A 21,105-nucleotide genomic window follows, 5' to 3' on the forward strand; every position below is an offset into this window, starting at 1 on the left:
TGGTAGGCGAACATGAAGGAAATTGGATTAAGAAGAGGAAACATTAAGTTTGAATCAGGTGTGTTTAGTTGCTCCTGTGCAACCCCTTCAAATCTGTCATTTTGCTGTTAGCAGAAAAAGGGAGGGCTTAGCCGTCACAAAGGTCGTGGTGTGCTCAGAAGCTTTCTGCTTCCAGGTCACCAGAATGTCCTGGAGTAACTCTGGGCTTAGATGTAATGTGGTGTTTGCACCCTAATTGCAGGGGGTCTCCAGTGTAGCTCAATTTCAAACTTGTTTAGTGTATTTCCTTTCGCCTTAGCACCTTTTAATACTGATAATGACAAACAGAAGAGTTTAAAAATACGCCATCGCTATGTTAAGACTCCCTTTGCACCAGATCAGGACCTTCTCCTGGTCTCCAGGACCTCCGTTACCATCTGATCATTGGTGGAACATAAAAATGAGCCAAACATGAATTCAGTTTGAAGGTTAGGACTGTGTTCCTATACTCACTGTTTTTAGGTTTTACACTGTTGCTTTCTCAGCTATGCCACCCATTGCTGACAGGACGGTAATCACCTCTACACTATATGTATTTTTTCACAATCTACAATCACACTAATTGGCATGTGTCAGATAGCACATCATGACACTGTATTTATTGGTGTGTAGATCAAAGATTGCTTGTTTTATCTAGTTGGCTAGATTGTTGTTGCTGCAGCCAGACCAGAGGACAGACGCTGTCCGCTTCTTGGCAAGAGCATTAAAAAGAATTATTTAGAACGCTGCCAGCCCGGTGAGACATGATGAGGTTGCATCCTTGGCGTCAGGCCAGCATGGCCAAATTTTCTTCAGATTCTCAGACCAATCCACACCAATGTGAATATGCGCCACACATCATGGCTAAGTTTCCATACTCTCATACACAGAATACTCAGGATTGATATATATACTTCTCCAAGACCTTTCAGAGACCATCCATGTTCTGGCATATTTTTAATGTCATGCAGTCTTAATTTAGTTTGAAGGGGTCTTTAGGTTAAGTATATACAGTGCCTTGTGAAAGTACCTCTTGCCACATTTCAGGCTTCAAACATAAAGATATAAAATTTTAATTTTTTGTGAAGAATCAACAACAAGTGGGACACAATTGTGAAGTGGAATGAAATTTATTGGATGTGTCAAACTTTTTTAACAAATAAAAAACAGAAAAGTGGGGCGTGCAATATTATTCGGCCCCTTTACTTTCAGTGCAGCAAACTCACTCCAGAAGTTCAGTGAGGATCTCTGAATGATCCAATGTTGTCCCAAATGACTGATGATGATAAATAGAATCCACCTGTGTGTAATCAAGTCTCCGTATAAATGCACCTGCTCTGTTATAGTCTCAGGGTTCTGTTCAAAGCGCGGAGAGCATCATGAAGACCAAGGAACACATCAGGCAGGTCCAAGATACTGTTGTGGAGAAGTTTAAAGCCGGATTTGGATACAAAAAGATTTCCCAAGCTTTAAACATCCCAAGGAGCACTGTGCAAGCAATCATATTGAAATGGAGGGAGTATCAGACCACTGCAAATCTACCAAGACCCGGCCGTCCCTCTAAACTTTCATCTCGAACAAGGAGAAGACTGATCAGAGATGCAGCCAAGAGGCCCATGATCACTCTGGATGTACTGCAGAGATCTACAGCTGAGGTGGGAGTGTCTGTCCATAGGACAACAATCAGTCGTACACTTCCAAATCCGGCCTTTATGGAAGAGTGGCAAGAAGAAAGCCATTTCTCAAAGATATCCATAAAAAGTCTCGTTTAAAGTTTGCCACAAGCCACCTGGGAGACACACCAAACATGTGGAAGAAGGTGCTCTGGTCCGATAAAACCAAAATCAAACTGTTTGACCACAATGCAAAACGGTATGTTTGGCGTAAACGCAACACAGCTCATCAACCTGAACACACCATCCCCACTGTCAAACATGGTGGTTTCAGCATCATGGTTTGGGCCTGCTTTTCGTCAGGAGGGACAGGGAAGATGGTCAAAATTGATGGGAAGATGGATGGGGCCAAATACAGGACCATTCTAGAAGAAAACCTGTTGGAGTCTGCAAGAGACCTGAGACTGGGACGGAGATTTATCTTCCAACAAGACAATGATCCAAAACATAAAGCCAAATCTACAATGGAATGGTTCACAAATAAACGTATCCAGGTGTTGGAATGGCCAAGTCAAAGTCCAGACCTGAATCCAATCGAGAATCTGTGGAAAGAGCTGAAGACTGCTGTTCACGAACGCTCTCCATCCAACCTCACTGAGCTCGAGCTGTTTTGCAAGGAAAAATGGGCAAGAATTTCAGTCTCTCGATGTGCAAAACTGATAGAGACAAACCCCAAGCGACTTGCAGTTGTAATTGCAGCAAAGGGTGGCGCTACAAAGTATTAACGCAAGGGTGCCAAATAATATTGCATGCCCCACTTTTCAGCTTTTTATTTGTTAAAAACGTTTGACACGTCCAATAAATTTCATTCCACTTCACGACTGTGTCCCACTTGTTGTTGATTCTTCACAAAAAATTTGAATTTTATATCTTTATGTTTGAGCCTGAAATGTGGCAAGAGGTTGAAAAGTTCAAGGGGGCCGAGAACTTTCGCAAGGCACTGTATATAAATCATATTTGTTCTGGTCCTTCATTACCTGACTTGGATAAAACTGTGTGTTGATTCATCCCTGGCAGTCAATAATTGTCAGGCCTTGGGAGCAATGAGGGTGTAAGATAATAAGAAAGTTAAGGAATAGAGAATGGTGATGTAAAGGGATGATGAATGCCACTGGGGGTGCAGTATCTTGTTTAGCATTGATTTGTTTAATTAATGTTGTCATACACTCCAAATTTGGTCTGCAGAATAATTCTCATTTTTCTTCAAAATCCTCCCACTCTTTCTCTGGTGTTCCTTTGCTTTAGTTCAGCTTTGTCCACTAAAGGCGCAGTGTTTATCTTTTAATTAGAGATCAGGGATTACAGTACATGGAAAAACAAGAAATACTAAGCTCATGTCGAGTGATCACTGAATCTATCATCTTTTGAGGATGTTCTTATTAATGGTGATTTTTTTTTTTTTTACTCTGTGAACTCGCACACGCCTGTGGGATTTATTTATTTTATTAAAAAGCCCCTTCCCTCTTTATTTTGCCCCAATGTCCCCAGTCTGGTCTCTTTAGCTCATTTCTATTCCCACTGCTCTGACACCTCTATCTGCCTGCAGTTCCCATCTGTCCATCTCATCAAGAAAGAGTGAGAAAAGTGGTGTGAGATTGAGTCTGGCAGGAGGTTTCTTACATCATCCACTGGGACCTGTGGATGGAATGAAACTCCTTGTCAAGCATGACAAACACTTATTTGGTTTTAAAATAACTTGTTGAAGTAGTTATTGGAAAAAATAGACTGGGTTGGCTACATTAACAACACTCCTTGTGCAAATATTTTGTCATTCTTGTGATCTCTTGAAATTGGAGAACTCTGTCAGGGCAATGACTAAAGGTCACATCTTGGCTGACATGTATGAGGCTTTGCATAATAACATTGAAAAAAAAAATGCTGTAGCTTCACAACTTTGCAGTATTACAGTAAAAGCTTGAAACAAAAACTGTAGCTGAAGCCTTAAGTATTGAATCTTTGTCTGGTAAAATTCCATTGAGCCAGCAGTTGTTTTCAAAAGATTAACACAAAAATTAGTCAGTGGTCGAAGACATAAAGGAAAATATAAAATAAAATTTTAATGAATTTCATTATTGTTAAAATTTTTAGGGCTTTTTGTTTGTTTTGCTCTTTGCAAATTAACTTTGAAGGAATGACAAGTTGACAAGGTAACATGGCTAATTAGCCATGTTAGCTGCCCCACAGCTAATATAGCTGTTTATTTTAGACATGCTAGACAGACATGCTAACTAACTCTCATTGTTTTTGGCCGACAGTTGTTTCAAAACAGCCTTGCGTAAAAAGTGATGGGTGGTAGAGGGGTGTAGCGATACATTCAGCTGCATTTTAAGTAATATATATTCAGAACAGATTTTGGCATTTCAGATTTGAACTTTAATTAAATAATTTTAACTTTCAACCAGAGCTGACAATTTGCAGTCCATACAAACCAAAAAAACTGTGAAAATGATTTTTAGTTTAAAGTTGATAGGTCAAAAGCTAATGACAACTGTTAGCTGTCATTAGCAGCTAACAGTTAGCCAGATATTATCACAGTGCTTGAAAAAATAATTAGCCTCCTTTTTTTTCCTATCGAGCATCCAAAATGCTGTTACAGAAAGGATTAAGCCATTCAAAGAGTCAAGTCAAAGTTTTGCCAATCTTCAATTATGAAGTAGATGATCTGGCATGTAACTGTAAACCGGTAAATACTTTTCTTGGCTATTTTACAGAACCTTCAGCAGACAGTGGCCAGTCAGTTAAGAAGTTCATAGAGTAACTTGCACAGTTAACCAGTTGGTTTTCGTCCTCCTTATTCTCCGTAGACTGAAAAGTGATCAGGTCATCATTTGAACAGACTAAAGTAGTATTTGTGGAATGAAAAGCAGACATTTCACATAACCTTTCCAAGATATTTACTGTGGTTTAAATCATATGTTAACTGTCTGGAGTGCATTGTCATAAGTTGCAAAAAATGTCATCTCAGTTTGAAAAATTAATATTGGTGTACCACAGGGCTTAGTTCTTAGTCTAATTTTTCTTAGTTTATTCACAACCAATTTGCTAAATTTGTCTCTAGGTGCTGGTTTCCAGAGCTATGCTGATGTCACAGTTTTTTTTTTTAACTAGAGACTTGGTACCATTTCATGCTCCAGATCTTTTCATGCATTCCTTGATTTCTTTTTAACTTAGATTACTGTGTAACCTCTGGGTCACAAATACCACCAGAAAACATTTAAGTTGCTGAGGTTGACCCACGGTATAATTTAGCGATTAAAAAACCTATCAACTAACACCACCGTCATGGTCTAAGGAAACTGTGTATTATGAAACATAATATTGAACCTTTGACCTCATTAATTTAGTACTGGTTTCTGATTATCAAAAACTTTTTTATAGGTCTCTTTTGTCATTAAAATTATGTTGCTTGACTTCTTTAAAAATTACTGTAATTTTATGGTTGTACCTTTCATTTTAACATTAGTTGTAGAATTTTAACGATACCTGGAAAAAACTTCGGCTGGTGCTCTGTACTTTTCAGTAAACATGGGCCTTATTATAAAACTAAAGTTCTGTTTCAGTATGCATTGTGTCTCTTGTGATGTTCCCAGAAGAATTTGTTTTTTTAGCCAAATTTCAGTGCCTTTAAAGGCCATGTCTTCACTTTGGTTGACCCATTACAATTAGGCCTTACAGCCCTTAGAGCATGTTTTTCTCCCTGTTTCTGTGTGTGTACGTTAAACTGTGTTGTTAAGACAAAGATGTTAGAAGGTGGCAGTGATTAATTGCATGTTGGGGATCAAACAAGCACTGTTTAATTAAATCCTTTGATAATGTCAAAGTTTATGTTTCCGTGGAGACAAGAGGTTGTGCCTTCTGTATCCCTTCCAGCTATTACCCCGCTATTAATCACAGTGGCACGTCTTTAGTTTGTGTGGAAGTGTGTGCGATAAAAGATCCAATTCCTTTTACGGCTCCTCAGGCTAAACAAGAACAAAAGGGCAACTCTACAATAATGGACATTTTTCTAAAATATTTTCTGAATCATTGTGCAAACACATTACGTTAAATGGCAATGTTTGAGTAGCAGTTTCACGTTTTGGCCCCCAGAGCTGTTTCTGTTACCTGGTTATGTTTATTTCATTGTCTCAGGTTAACAGAGCATGCTTTCAAAACGAGCATATTTTGTATATTATGAAAAAGCTGCACAATGAAGCCACAGAAAGTAAAATATGGCTAATTTGTTGTTTCTAGCTTTTAGATGAATGAGTGGATTAGCTACATTGGGCCCATGAAAAAAAACAAATTAGAGCGCCTCATTACTATAAAACATGCAAACAGATTTATTATCTTGCCTCTATCAACATGGGAATAAATACCTTTTTAAGACCTTGAATAACTAAGTTGGATGAAGTCATCCGTCTGTTGATGTGTGCACATGTAGGCATTTAGACTGTTGTTGCCTTTTGCAGCAGTTTTCCTCCTTGCTATTTCGAGGTATGCTCCTGAAAGGCATTGAAAGAGCAAGCATGCAGAACTGAATTGTGCAGAATCTGTTACTGTACATTAAATGTCACTAAAATCAAATGGTGTCAAAAACCTCTGACATACGGATATGTGAAAGTCAAATTTCGCCCTTTTGCTAAAATTACTTCAGTGATTGATCAGGTTTGGACAGAAATATCTATCTACTCTTACTTACATTTAAAAAATCGTATGTCAAATTATTTACACCCTTCTCAGAAATCAATGCAAAATCTATCAGCATTACAGTAATCATACCTTTCTTATAATTGCTAACCAGCTTTTTGCATCTGGCATTTTGACGATTTATCCTTTGTGCTAAACTCCCAGGTTTTGGGGGTTGGAAGGCATCCCTGATATAGAATTTTCAACTTCACTTTCTCCTTTCACAAATCAGATTCAATTCAGGACTCTGAAAGAAACATGTTGGTAAAATTAAAATCTTCTTGAAACCTAAATCTGCCAGGGGAATTATTTTGGGCTTGAATGTATTTGCTTACATTTTGCCCATGTTGCAGTTTCTGCATGACTGGCCTAATATGCTGCTACAGAATGGGGTTAAAAAGGTTAAAATGGCTACTAAAATTATGTATTTGTATGGCTTTGTGAGAATACACACGTTGTTGGTACCCCTTGGTTACTGAAGAAAAACCCCACAATGATCACAGAAATAACTTGAATCTGACAAAGGTAATAATGAATAAAAATTCTATGAAAATGAACAAATGAAAGTCAGACATTGCTTTTAAGACATGCTTCAACAGAATTATTTTAAAAAATAAACTCATGAAACAGGCCTGGAAAAAAATAATGGTACCCTTAACTTAATATTTTGTTGCAGAACCTTTTGAGGCAATCACTGCAATCAAACGATTCCTATAACTGTCAATGAGACTTCTGCACCTCTTAGCAGGTATTTTGACCCACTCCTCATGAGCAAACTGCTCCAGTTGTCTCAGGTTTGAAGGGTGCCTTTTCCAGACGGCATGTTTCAGCTCCTTCCAAAGATGCTCAACAGGATTTAGGTCAGGGTTCATAGAAGGCCACTTCAGAATAGTCCAATGTTTTCCTCTTAGCCATTCTTGGGTGTTTTTAGCTGTGTTTTGGGTCAGTATCCTGTTGCAAGACCCATGACCTGCTACTGAGACCAAGCTTTCTGACACTGGGCAGCACATTTCTCTCTAGAATCCCTTGATAGTCTTGAGATTTCATTATACGCTGCACAGATTCAAGGCACCCTGGGCCAGATGCAGCAAAGCAGCCCCAGAACATAACAGAGCCTCCTCCATGTTTCACAGTAGGGACAGTGTTCTTTTCTTCATTGCTTCATTTTTCTGTCTGCGAACATAGAGCTGATGTGCCTTGCCAAAAAGTTTAATTTTTGTCTCATCTGTCCATACGACATTCTCCCAGAAACTTTGTGGCTTGTCAACATGCAGTTTGGCAAATTCCAGTCTGGCTTTTTCATGATTTGTTTTCAACAATGGTGTTCTCCTTGGTCGTCTCCCATTAAGTCCACTTTGCTTCAAACAACGTCGGATGGTGCGATCTGACACTGATGTTCCTTGAGCTTCAAGTTCACCTTTAATCTCTTAAGAAGTTTTTCTGGGCTCTTTTCTTACCATTTGTATTATCCGTCTCTTTGTGTTGTCATAAATTTTCCTCCTGCGGCCACGTCCAGGGAGGTTGGCTACAGTCCCATGGATCTTACATTTCTGAATAATATGTGCAACTGTAGTCATAGGAACATGAAGCTGCTTGGAGATGGTCTTATAACCTTTGCCTTTAACATGCTTGTCTATAATTTTCTTTCTAATCTCTTGAGACAACTCTTTCCTTCCCTTCCTCTGGTCCATGTTGAGTGTGGTACACACCATGTCACCAAACAGCACAGTGACAACCTGTAGCCCTATATATAGGCCCACTGACTGATTACAAGAATGTAGACACCTGTGATGCTAATTAATGGACACACCTTGATTTAACGCGTGCCTTTGGTCACATTATTTTCAGGGGTACCATCATTTTTGTCCAGGCCTGTTTCATGAGTGTTTTTAAAAATAATTCTGTTGAACATGTTTGAAAATCAATGTCTGACTTTCATTTGTTCATTTTCATAGAATTTTTATTTATTATTACCTTTGTCAGATTCAAGTTATTTCTCTGAACTTTGTGGTTTTTTTCTTTCAGTAACCGAGGGGTACCAACAATTTTGTCCGTGTGTATATCGGACTTGCCACATGCAGTTTTCTGAAGTGCCTGGCTAACCCAAGCATGTTAACTCTGTGTATTGTTATGACTCATTAACTGCATTGATTGGTCCTTCTCTCCTAGTTACGTTTCTGATTAAAACTGGAAAACTTTGTTTATATCATCCATAGATTCTTTCTTCACTGTCTTGTTAAAAGCAGCATATGCCTGAAAAGATTTTTATCTGATACATTCCAATCTGTTGTACATTTAAATATCCCCTTACTGCATATTGCTGGAAGTTGATATAGTTATGTACTTTTTCATATCTGAGTTTTTTCCTCTTTTTAATATTCAAAATGTCCACGGTATTCCAATCTGGTCACGTGTCTCATTAATCACAAGCCAACTGTCCCTGTCTCCTCTGCTCGTCTCAGGGTATCACCACAGTCTCCCTTCATCTCCTTACTACTCCACATCAGGTCCTGATGGTCAGAGGTTATCTGCATCAGGACGACTCTCCTCAGAGTACCTGAATCAGAGCAGCTCCGCCAAGGTTCTCCTGCTCATGTGCAATACAGCTGGATCTGGGCAGCAAGCTGTCAGGTAAGCTAGAAGGAAGGAATATTTGAGTTCTTGTTGATTTAATTTCATGGGTTCTTTAGATCTTACTTAATATTTAGGTTGTTTAATCATTATGGCCTAGTTTTTGAGACTTAATGAAGAGTGTGTTAAACTACGGGGAATATACTACCTATGTTAAATTAACCTTTATACTAATTTTGTCTCTAATCTTTTCCACATTTTTTTGTCAGATCCTTAAACACAGAATCCATGCTCAGCTTTAACCTTTTTAATAATTATTCCATCAGGTCACAGCTAAGTTCAGTTAGTTGAATTACAACCAACAACCTGTAATATTTCATTTTTTTAGCTCTAAAAATGTTGGGCAGCATAGTTATGTTGCTCATTAACTAAAAGATTAGGGAATGGTAATATCAGAACATATTGGAGACCATTTTGCTCCAGTGCAATCTGAGAGTCACAGCCTGACGACAGAACCATGTCATTCTGTCTTTCACTTATCTAATATTGGTTTATGGGAGGAAATTCCAGATATCTATACCCTGAGCAACATTCTCCAGCTCATTAAAGAGATTCCAAGAAGAGATCAATAGTCCCAAGTTCTGGGTCTACCCCAGGATCTCGTCCTGGTGACGTGTCGGGAAAACCTCCAAAGGGAACACTGGGAATTCTACACCCTCGATCCCACACATGTACTAATTAGAATAGGAAATCAAAACTCATCACAAAATTCCCTTAATTTCCTCAACTTCACACCGACTTAACAGGTGTGTTTAGTATGCCCAGCATACATGGCAAGATAGGAAACAATGTGACAGTAACTTAAAGTAGAGCCCGGCCTAGAGTTTCATTTCAACTGCTTTGATCCAGGATCTCGTTCTTTCGGTCATGATAAAACCATAGGTGAGGGTTGGAACGAAGACCGGCCGGTAAATCAAGGACATTGGTTTTTGGTCTTGATGAATGCACTCATTTAGACACCAAGATACTTCACCACCTTAAGTTGAGAGTGTACCTTGAACTGGCGGCAGCAGTCGACTGGTTTCCTATTGAGAATCAGGTCCTCAAATAACGAAGCTGGCTCTTATCCCGGGCCCTTTGCACTCCACTTCAGACCACTTCAGCGCACCCTGCGAATGATAGCTTGAAGATACCAACAGAATTACATTGTCTGCAAAAAGATAAAGGCCTGGGTTCCTTAATCCTTGCAGAGAGGTGCCCTGCACCTCTCAGCCTAGACAGTCCATCACAAGACAACACAGACACACAAAGGGTACTTTGCATGCATATTCCCTTATAGGTAACAGCAATGTAGAGTGGCCAGTAAACCTAACACTAGTTGGAGCTCCACATAGAAAGGCACCTGATGAGAACCCAACCCATTTTCGCAGTGAGGTATCAGTGCTCAGGATTGTTCCTCAGGGCAGTTGCTTTGGTGACACTGTCAATGGGAAAGACTAAACATCTAAATCAGTTGTATTGAACGCCGTTCTTTTAGCCGTTTCAGTTTGACAAACCTTTGGATTCCTTTTTTTCTCTTTATTTGATTGTACATTCTTTTCACAACAACCCTTTCTGAAGCAGAATATGACAACTTACTTTACTGGACCAAGTCAACTCTTCATTCATACCTTCAAGCCATTAGATGGGAATATTTTAGTTCTTCAATCCACCGTTATTTTCTTCAAGCCACTGTACGTTTTGTGAATCTTTTATAATTACAAGAGAAAACAGTGTTGTTCTAGCAGTCTTAGCAGCATTCCTGGACCAATTGTGTGACATCAAGAAAATTACTGAGAGCAGAGCGGTTTTCATTAAACTACTGCTCCAATTCATAGAAAGCTCTCTGCATGGATCAATAATGTGTAACGTACTACCAACAGATGGAAAGCCAGATGTATTTGTCTCTAGTTTCTCGCGCCATCTGCTCCGTTGGGGCGTGATGTTATTGCTTTCAAATGTGCGAACAAGAATGCAATATTCGCACATGAATAGTGTTTTAGATGAGAACAGATTGCAGACGCTTCCAAAAGCCGAATAATGTCAGTGTCTGACATTTGAAAGCTCATCTGCTCACAAACCACAAGCAAGGCTCAGTTATGCTCCAGTTGTAAATATTAAAGTGTGTCAGATTTGATGATTTGCCTATGAAAAAATAACCTGGAAAAATCAGCCGAATTAGTGTCTAATTCAAAAGCTTTCTAAGAATTTGCATACATGCCTTGTTAAACAATCTGAACAGGTGTTCTCCTGGAAACATTTCTCTTTTCCAGCTTTCAAAGAAATCTCCAGCTTGTTAGCACTCCAGTGCATCCTAAAGATAATTGGGGATTGTTCTTTATATATTAAGTTCTTTCAATACTAACACGTTGTTTTACAGCACTCACTCTGGTTTATAGGAGAGGGTAGGGTCAAAAGAGGAGAGGGGTTTCTGTTTCTGTTTTTAACTTGAACCTAACAATTTATACAGAGCTCCACCAAACAGCGGTGGAGCTCTGTATCCATCACCTCAGCTTTATGAACGTTCCCTCACTGCATAATGCATTCTGCTTCTCAGGTGGTGTGGATATAACATCAGTGAATGTTTTGCACTACAAATAACTTGTCCTATATGACAGTCAGAAATGTGGGCAGATCTGCACAGTCAGGGGATGGAGTGATCTTTTATGGAGAGCTGATGACATATAAAACTGGTTTCTTAGCTTCAGTTATATTCATGGTGCACATAATCTTACTTAAGGTTGTCAGACCGAGAATCTGACAGATTGGCAGGTAAGTCATAGAGAGAATGTGATTTTATTAAAGTCTCAATAGAATCGGACATTTTCATCAATATGCCATGTTTAGAAGATGTTTTGTTTACAACTTTTACTTACTACAGATGTACAGAAAAACATACAAAAAACAATCAAATATGCAGATTCACCTATTGATTTATTAAAACAACCAAAAGAAAACCTATGTAGAAAATGTTCTTGTATTCTTCAGGTTCGGGCCTCCTTTCCTCATGCTCGAAGACCGGAATATCTCATGGGAGCAGCTGCAGCAGAGCATTCTCAGCCAGCAGTATTATCTCATGCTGAATGGATCCCAGGCTCAGGTATTTACAGCACCCTCACCAGCCCTAATATGCCACCCAGCTCTCTTTAGCGTCCGGGATTCACTGACTTTTGACAGTGAAGCTGATTGGAAATGCAATGAAAGTTTAACCAGCTATTTGGACCTCTTCTACTTTTTTTGTACTATTTTGTTTATATTTACTTGCCTTGTAGTTTTTTTTTGTAGTCTGGTGGGTGTATTATTTTGTGATTCAGATAAATTACAAACCCAATTCCAATGCAGTTGGGACGTTGTGTAAAACGTAAATAAAAACACAAGACAATGTTTAGCAAATCCTGTTCAACCTATATGCAATGAATACACTACAAAGCCAAGATGTTTAATGTTCTGATACTGATATGTGTTACTGGTTTTTGCAAATCTTCACTCATTTTGAATTTGATGCTGGTAACATGTTCCAAAAAAGCTGGGACTGGGGCAACAAAAGACTGGGAAAGTTGAGGAATGCTCAAAAAACACCTGTTTGGATTATTTCACAGAGGAACCGGTTAACTGGCAATAGGTGAGTAACATGATTGGGTATAAAAAGAGCATCCCCGAAAGGCTCGGTCATTCACAAGCAAGGATAGGGTGAGGGAATATCATCAAAAGATTCAGAGAATCTGGAGAAATCTCTGCATGGAAGCGCAAGGCTGAAAAACCAAAATTGAATGGCCGTGTCCTTCAATCCCTCAGGAGGTACTGCATTAAAACCAACATCATTCTGTAACGGATATTAACTCATGAGCTTAGGAACACTTCAGAAAACCATTGTCAGTTAACATAGTTCGTCGCTACATCTCTACCATGCATAGTGAAAGCCACATATCAACCACAGAAACGCTGTCTGCTCCTGAGCTCATCAGAGATGGCCCGAGTAAAGTTGAAAAGTGTGCTGTGGTCTGACGGGTCCACATCTCAAATTGTTTGTTGTTGTCAAAAGCCAGCATCTGTGATAGTATGTCGGTGTGTTACTTCACATGTAACAGTATTACAAAATAACGGCTTTAGTAACTGTTACTTTTTTGGTAACAAGGTAATCTAACTAATTACTTTTCTCATTTCTATAATGCCTTTATGATGGTTACAATGTAATGCAACTCGTTACTACACCTTAATAAGCAGGGTTTAATAAGAGCACAGTCAGCTGCTGCGGAGAGATCTGCTTTTCTCCCGCAGCTGCAGTAAGTGTTTTTTTAAAGCTCTTCAAGGAAAAAGCAGAATTTAGGGGAGGGGGGAACAGACAAATAGCGGCAAACGTGATGTCGATTGGCTAAGAGGGCATCAGGTAGGTGGGTTTTCACCACACAGACAGAGTAAACCAACAGCAAGAGATAAACATGACGATGAAGGGGAGTCTTTTAAATTCAAAGACAGCGTTCGAAAGTTGGAAGTATAGGTAATTTTTCAGGTTCACTGAAAGGCAAAAATGTGCATGGGATTTTCAAGTTATGTCCAGGAACAAAAAAATTATCCACGTCCATGACCAGTAACTCCAACCTTATGAAGCGCCTCGCATCGGCTCACCTTTCTACAACACTTGTGGCTCACAATCCGAGCCCTGCTGCGGCCAGCGCCAGCTTCGACGATCGTTCACTGCGTAAACAGAAAAGGCTTAATTTTTCTGGTCGGCAACTTGTGACATCATTTTAGGTAAGGTAAGTTTATTTATACAGCGCTTTTCAGTAACAAGACATTCAAAGCGCTGAACACGAGGAAGAACAATTACAATACAATCACAAAGAAAATAAACACAGAAAAACAAATCAAATAAAACTTATAATCCTTGGGAGTAATAATAATTAATAATCCTTCCAAGTTTACTGGTAGAAATTGGTTCCAAGCCACTCTTAATAATAAAGCATCTTATACTAAAAGAAGATGATAATATTGTTAGTCTCATCATTCCACTGAATTCTAACTAGGGAAGCTGAGTCACTGGTACAAAAACAGCTTTAATCCACATTTTCAGGTGCCTTGATAGTGCAGTAACTTAGTTACTATCTTATTTTTTTAAAGTAACGTTCCCAACACTGTGCACATGGCATGGGTAACTTGCACATCTGTAAAGGCACCATTATTGCTGAAAGGTAAACACAGGTTGTGGAGCAACATATGCTGCCATCCAAGCAACGTCTCTTTCAGGGACATCCTGCTTATTTCAGTGTGACATTGCTAAGCCATACTATGCATGTGTTACAACAGTGTGGCTTCGTAGTAAGAGTGCTGGTACTAGACTGTCCTGCCTGCAGTCCAGACCCGTCTCCCATTAAAAATGTGTGGTGCTTTATGAAGCGCAAAAGATGATAACAGAGACCCCCGACTGTTGAGCAACTGAAGTTGTACATCGAGCAAGAATGGGAAAGAACCAACTACAAAGCTTCAACAATTATGGTCCTCAGTTCCCAAATGCTTACTGAGTGTTGTTAGAAGGAAAGCTAATGTAACACAGTGGTAAACATGCCCCAGTCCCAGCTTTGTTGGAACATGTTGCAAGCATCAAATTTATGGAGTTAAATTTGTCTCAATATTATTCAATCAAACAAAAAACTAATCTCAATCAAAAAAATAATATTCAATCAAAAAATATTAAGTTGTGATCAAAACATTCAGAGTTTTTTCTCACAAAGAGAAAAAAGTTATTTGCAAAACATAAACTTTTATTTGCGCAGGTCAAAAATCTTTGGTTACGAGTCTCGCTTTTTTGGTTTTGACGCTCTCTGTTTTTGGTTGAACTCAACGAATTTTGAGTTCTGGAAACATGAACATCCTGGGCGGGGCCTAAAGACGAACGCTGTAAGACGTTTCCCTATTGGTTAGCGGTGACTAAAGCGGCAGACTCTGATCCCCCGCATCTCTGAACTTCTGCTCGAACTGCAGGGCTTGCACCGTCGCTTCAGTGAGGAGACATCAACTCTACAGAAGAAAACTGTGGTCAAGTGAGCCGAAAGTCAGAAATACGCGGTCACGTCAGCTGACACTAGCTCTCTCTTAAAGATTAGCGTCACGCATACAAGGTGCATTATATATACTACACTTGGGGTAGTTGTGTATTTCTCCAGAAACCTACAGTGAAATTATGAAATACTAATTCTGGTTATAATATAGATGACCCTCTGATAAAATCTGAAGAGATTGTGTTGTCACCTCTCATGGTTTTGGAGAAATAAATTCCTGAAAGTGGGACAAATGCATATAATGGTTGAGCATTTTGAGGTATTTTGACAAGATATTTCTCCAAAACTGTACAATAAAATATTTATTATTTTACATAAAACATGAATGTGAAAGTTGTAAAAATGTAATTAATATAAATGTTCTGTAGGTTACTTTTCTGTTTTCCTCTTATTTTCTCAACTGTTGCCAGGATCGGATCCTTTCTGCTCCATTACCGTAATGCGCCTTGTATGCGTGACGCTAATCTTTAAGAGAGAGCTAGTGTCGGCTGACGTCACCGTGTATTTCTGACTGTCGGCTCACTTGACCGCAGTTTTCTTCTGTAGAGTTGATGTCTCCTCACTGAAGCGACGATGCAAGCCCTGCAGTTCGAGCAGAAGTTCAGAGATGCGGGGGATCAGAGTCTGCTGCTTTAGTCAGCGCTAACCAATAGGGAAACGTCTTACAGCGTTCGTCTTTAGGCCCCGCCCAGGATGTTCATGTTTCCAGAACTCAAAATTCGTTGAGTTCAACCAAAAACAGAGAGCGTCAAAACCAAAAAAGCAAGACTCGTAACCAAAGATTTTTGACCTGCGCAAATAAAAGTTTATGTTTTGCAAATAACTTTTTTCTCTTTGTGAGAAAAAACTCTGAAAGTTTTGATCACAACTTAATATTTTTTGATTGAGATTAATTTTTTTTGATTGAATATTATTTTTTTTATTGAGATTAGTTTTTTGTTTGATTGAATAATATTGAGACAAATTTAACTCTATACAAATTCAAATTGAGTGAATATTTGCAAAAAACAATAACTTTTCTCAGTTTGAGCATTAAATATCTTGTCTTTGTAGTGTATTCAACTGCATATAGGCTGTATAGGATTTGCAAATCATTGTACTCTGGTTTTATATACATTTTACACAACGACCCAACTTCATTGGAATTGGACTTGTACTTGTACTGTATGTGCATCTGATGTGATAAGAGGAGTTTTACTCGTGTAATGTTCAGGCCTTTTTTGTAGTACAAACTTACTTTTTTGCTTCTTGAGTGCACTAAGAACAACCCATTTGTGCACCACTTTCACAAAGTTACTTTAGCTAATGAAAAAAAATAAATTAGGTTTTTGGGTTCACTATATAAATATGTAAAAAGTCCAATTATATCTATGCTCTTCAAAAGAAAAGCAGTTGTGTAAAGCACAGGGGTGTAGTGGTAACACAAGTGCACACACAGCTCATACCAGCAGTGCTAAGGTTTCATTAGTTTGTTTACTGTTTACTTAGTTACAACAACATCAAAACAAGTAAAGCAAGCTTCAGTTCCTCATACAGACTGAACTGTGCTCATTCCTGCTGCGTTCCACTCATAGTATTTCCTCTCTGCATTCCTCTGATCTCAGCGTAGTGGTCTACTTCTACAGGTCCTTCTCAAAAAATTAGCATATTGTGATAAAGTTCATTATTTTCTATAATGTAATGATGAAAATTTAACATTCATGTATTTTAGATTCATTGCACACTAACTGAAATATTTCAGGTCTTTTATTGTCTTAATATGGGTGATTTTGGCATACAGCTCATGAAAACCCAAAATTCCTATCTCACAAAATTAGCATATTTCATCTGACCAATAAAAGAAAAGTGTTTTTAATACAAAAAAACGTCAACCTTCAAATAATCATGTACAGTTATGCACTCAATACTTGGTCGGGAATCCTTTTGCAGAAATGACTGCTTCAATGCAGCGTGGCATGGAGGCAATCAGCCTGTGGCACTGCTGAGGTCTTATGGAGGCCCAGGATGCTTCGATAGCGGCCTTTAGCTCATCCAGAGTGTTGGGTCTTGAGTCTCTCAACGTTCTCTTCACAATATCCCACAGATTCTCTATGGGGTTCAGGTCAGGAGAATTGGCAGGCCAATTGAGCACAGTGATACCATGGTCAGTAAACCATTTACCAGTGGTTTTGGCACTGTGAGCAGGTGCCAGGTCGTGCTGAAAAATGAAATCTTCATCTCCATAAAGCTTTTCAGCAGATGGAAGCATGAAGTGCTCCAAAATCTCCTGATAGCTAGCTGCATTGACCCTGCCCTTGATAAAACACAGTGGACCAACACCAGCAGCTGACACGGCACCCCAGACCATCACCGACTGTGGGTACTTGACACTGGACTTCTGGCATTTTGGCATTTCCTTCTCCCCAGTCTTCCTCCAGACTCTGGCACCTTCATTTCTGAATGACATGCAGAATTTGCTTTCATCCGAAAAAAGTACTTTGGACCACTGAGCAACAGTCCAGTGCTGCTTCTCTGTAGCCCAGGACTGGGGAATGCGGCACCTGTAGCCCATTTCCTGCACACGCCTGTGCACGGTGGCTCTGGATGTTTCTACTCCAGACTCAGTCCACTGCTTCTGCAGGTCCCTCAAGGTCTGGAATCAGCCCTTCTCCACAATCTTCCTCAGGGTCCGGTCACCTCTTCTCATTGTACAGCGTTTTCTGCCACACTTTTTCCTTCCCACAGACTTCCCACTGAGGTGCCTTGATACAGCACTCTGGGAACAGCCTATTCGTTCAGAAATGTCTTTCTGTGTCTTACCCTCTTGCTTGATGGTGTCAATAGTGGCCTTCTGGACAGCAGTCAGGTTCTCAGTCTTACCCATGATTGGGGTTAGGAGTGATGAACCAGGCTGGGAGTTTTAAAGGCCTCAGGAATCTTTTGCAGGTGTTTAGAGTTAACTCGTTGATTCAGATGATTAGGTTCATAGCTCGTTTAGAGAGCCTTTTAATGATATGCTAATTTTGTGAGATAGGAATTTTGGGTTTTCATGAGCTGTATGCCAAAATCATCCGTATTAAGACAATAAAAGACCTGAAATATTTCCGTTAGTGTGCAATGAATCTAAAATATATGAATGTTAAATTTTCATCATGACATTATGGAAAATAATGAACTTTATCACAATATGCTAATTTTTTGAGAAGGACCTGTACCTTCCCGTCTGAAGAATGTTTTCAAAATTTTGAGAGCTCTAATTTAGGAGCTAAACGTAGGCTTCTTTCGTTTCGTATGAAAAAATTTATTTGTTGCTTTATGAGCCCTAAACCCATGTTCTACAATTGTTGAATAGACGGCTCTACATTAGCAGCCCCTTGCATATTAATCGACAGCATGGTAAATGGTGATGAGATCTACTCTCTTCTTCCTTGAATGAAGAAAAACAAAATGGTTTGAATTAATTTTCTGTCTGCAATCTTAGTTTCTTAATTCCTCAAAGCCATTTTATCCAATTACAAAGGGATGAAAACCTTTAGCAAATAAAGTCCAATTGGTTTTGCTTTATTCTGGTGGATTTTTAGATTGTTTAGGCATTTAAAGCACATAGATTGTTATAAACTTAAAACAAAAAGTGAGTAAATGTGTGTTCGGTCAGGGTTTCTTTGTTGCAACAATCCTTTTGGCATCAAATCTTAAATTCATGAAGTATTTCTTTATTTTAAATGGTGCCACATTTGTAAGGAAAATTCACTTGTGGGTTGAAAAGTGGAGTTGTGTGATGAAAACCTTGTCTGCAGTGTGATGGTGCAGGGAGGCATCTCTCTCAAAGGAACAACAATACTGACCAGCAGGCAATCAAAATGCTTTAGGTTATAATCCCATATTTACTTAGGGACTGAACTGTTTGATCAGAAATGTCAGTGCTCACCCACACAAGGCGCGGTTTTTCAGACTCTACCTCCAGAATTTGGGAGTTCAGAGGATGACGTGGCCTGCCTGCACACCTGCCTTTAATACAATATAACATTGCTGGCATCAGCTTAAGCTTAATTTACATACCAGAATGACCAGCACAACCACATTGGCTGAAATGCAACAAGTGCTGGTTGAAAAATGGGATGCCATCCCACAGCAGTGTGTGACCAAACGTGGGATCAGTATTAGGAGCTAATGCCAGGCTGTTGGGGTTATGTGTCGCATTCCTATGTAGTACTGAGGTCCCTTTTTGTTAAATGAATAAATTATTAAATCGCTAATATGTCTTGATTCTTTAAATGTCAGTCATCCAATCCAGTAAATCATCGAATGAATGGCAAACAAGACTCAGTAGTGGAATAAGCTGTTTGGCACTGGCAGAGATTTAGGTGTTGTTTTTGACAGTGTCTCTGGAAAGTCTATTAAAAGAGTTTATCCAAAGCTCCAAATCAAGAAGGTTGGTGTCAATGCAGAAACTTAAGAAGTTTATCCAGGCATTTAAATCTTCTCGAATAGACTATTGTAACACACTTTTCATGTGCATAAACAAAAAACTCTTCATTGCCTTCAGTTGGTCCAAAACTCTGCAGCTACACTGCTAACTGGAACAAACAGCAGAGCTCTCATCACTCCTTGCACTGGTTACCTCTACATTTTACATTTCATTTTAAAAAGCCTGATTTAACTTTCATGGACCTGCATGGTCAAGCTCCTTCCTGTATTACAGACTTGTTAAAGCCACATACTCCAACTTGAGCATTCAGGTCCTCAAACCTAAATCTACTGATAATCCCAAAGATCAGATAGAAAAATCAAGTGGTTCGTTCTTTCCAGATCGTCACACCATGGCTTGTTTTTTATGTCTTGAAAGTCTGAATTCATTTAAAATGCAGCTGAAGACGGTCTTATTCTACAGGTCCTTCTCAAAATATTAGCATATTGTGATAAAGTTCATTATTTTCCATAATGTCATGATGAAAATTTAACATTCATATATTTTAGATTCATTGCACACTAACTGAAATATTTCAGGTCTTTTATTTTCTTAATACGGATGATTTTGGCATACAGCTCATGAAAACCCAAAATTCCTATCTCACAAAATTAGCATATCATTAAAAGGGTCTCTAAACGAGCTATGAACCTAATCATCTGAATCAACGAGTTAACTCTAAACACCTGCAAAAGATTCCTGAGGCCTTTAAAACTCCCAGCCTGGTTCATCACTCAAAACCCCAATCATGGGTAAGACTGCCGACCTGACTGCTGTCCAGAAGGCCACTATTGACACCCTCAAGCAAGAGGGTAAGACACAGAAAGAAATTTCTGAACGAATAGGCTGTTCCCAGAGTGCTGTATCAAGGCACCTCAGTGGGAAGTCTGTGGGAAGGAAAAAGTGTGGCAGAAAACGCTGCACAACGAGAAGAGGTGACCGGACCCTGAGGAAGATTGTGGAGAAGGGCCGATTCCAGACCTTGGGGGACCTGCGGAAGCAGTGGACTGAGTCTGGAGTAGAAACATCCAGAGCCACCGTGCACAGGCGTGTGCAGGAAATGGGCTACAGGTGCCGCATTCCCCAGGTCAAGCCACTTTTGAACCAGAAACAGCGGCAGAAGCGCCTGACCTGGGCTACAGAGAAGCAGCACTGGACTGTTGCTCAGTGGTCCAAAGTACTTTTTTCGGATGAAAGCAAATTCTGCATGTCATTCGGAAATCAAGGTGCCAGAGTCTGGAGGAAGACTGGGGAGAAGGAAATGCCAAAATGCCAGAAGTCCAGTGTCAAGTACCCACAGTCAGTGATGGTCTGGGGTGCCGTGTCAGCTGCTGGTGTTGGTCCACTGTGTTTTATCAAGGGCAGGGTCAATGCAGCTAGCTATCAGGAGATTTTGGAGCACTTCATGCTTCCATCTGCTGAAAAGCTTTATGGAGATGAAGATTTCATTTTTCAGCACAACCTGGCACCTGCTCACAGTGCCAAAACCACTGGTAAATGGTTTACTGACCATGGTATCACTGTGCTCAATTGGCCTGCCAACTCTCCTGACCTGAACCCCATAGAGAATCTGTGGGATATTGTGAAGAGAACGTTGAGAGACTCAAGACCCAACACTCTGGATGAGCTAAAG

The 21,105-nt window shown here is 39.5% G+C and overlaps 1 protein-coding gene across 1 annotated transcript in view; it reads left to right on the forward strand.

Moving 5' to 3' along the window:
* Positions 1-21,105, forward strand: part of usp43a (ubiquitin specific peptidase 43a) — a 221,709-nt gene that overhangs the window by 110,010 nt on the left and 90,594 nt on the right. Inside the window, exons 7-8 of the mRNA XM_047365938.1 lie at positions 8,822-8,990; positions 11,958-12,069. Coding sequence (XP_047221894.1) covers positions 8,822-8,990; positions 11,958-12,069 — 281 coding nt within the window. The remainder of the gene's footprint in view (positions 1-8,821; positions 8,991-11,957; positions 12,070-21,105) is intronic.

This window comes from Girardinichthys multiradiatus, chromosome 5 (assembly GCF_021462225.1).
Source record: "Girardinichthys multiradiatus isolate DD_20200921_A chromosome 5, DD_fGirMul_XY1, whole genome shotgun sequence".
Classification (NCBI taxonomy): domain Eukaryota; kingdom Metazoa; phylum Chordata; class Actinopteri; order Cyprinodontiformes; family Goodeidae; genus Girardinichthys; species Girardinichthys multiradiatus.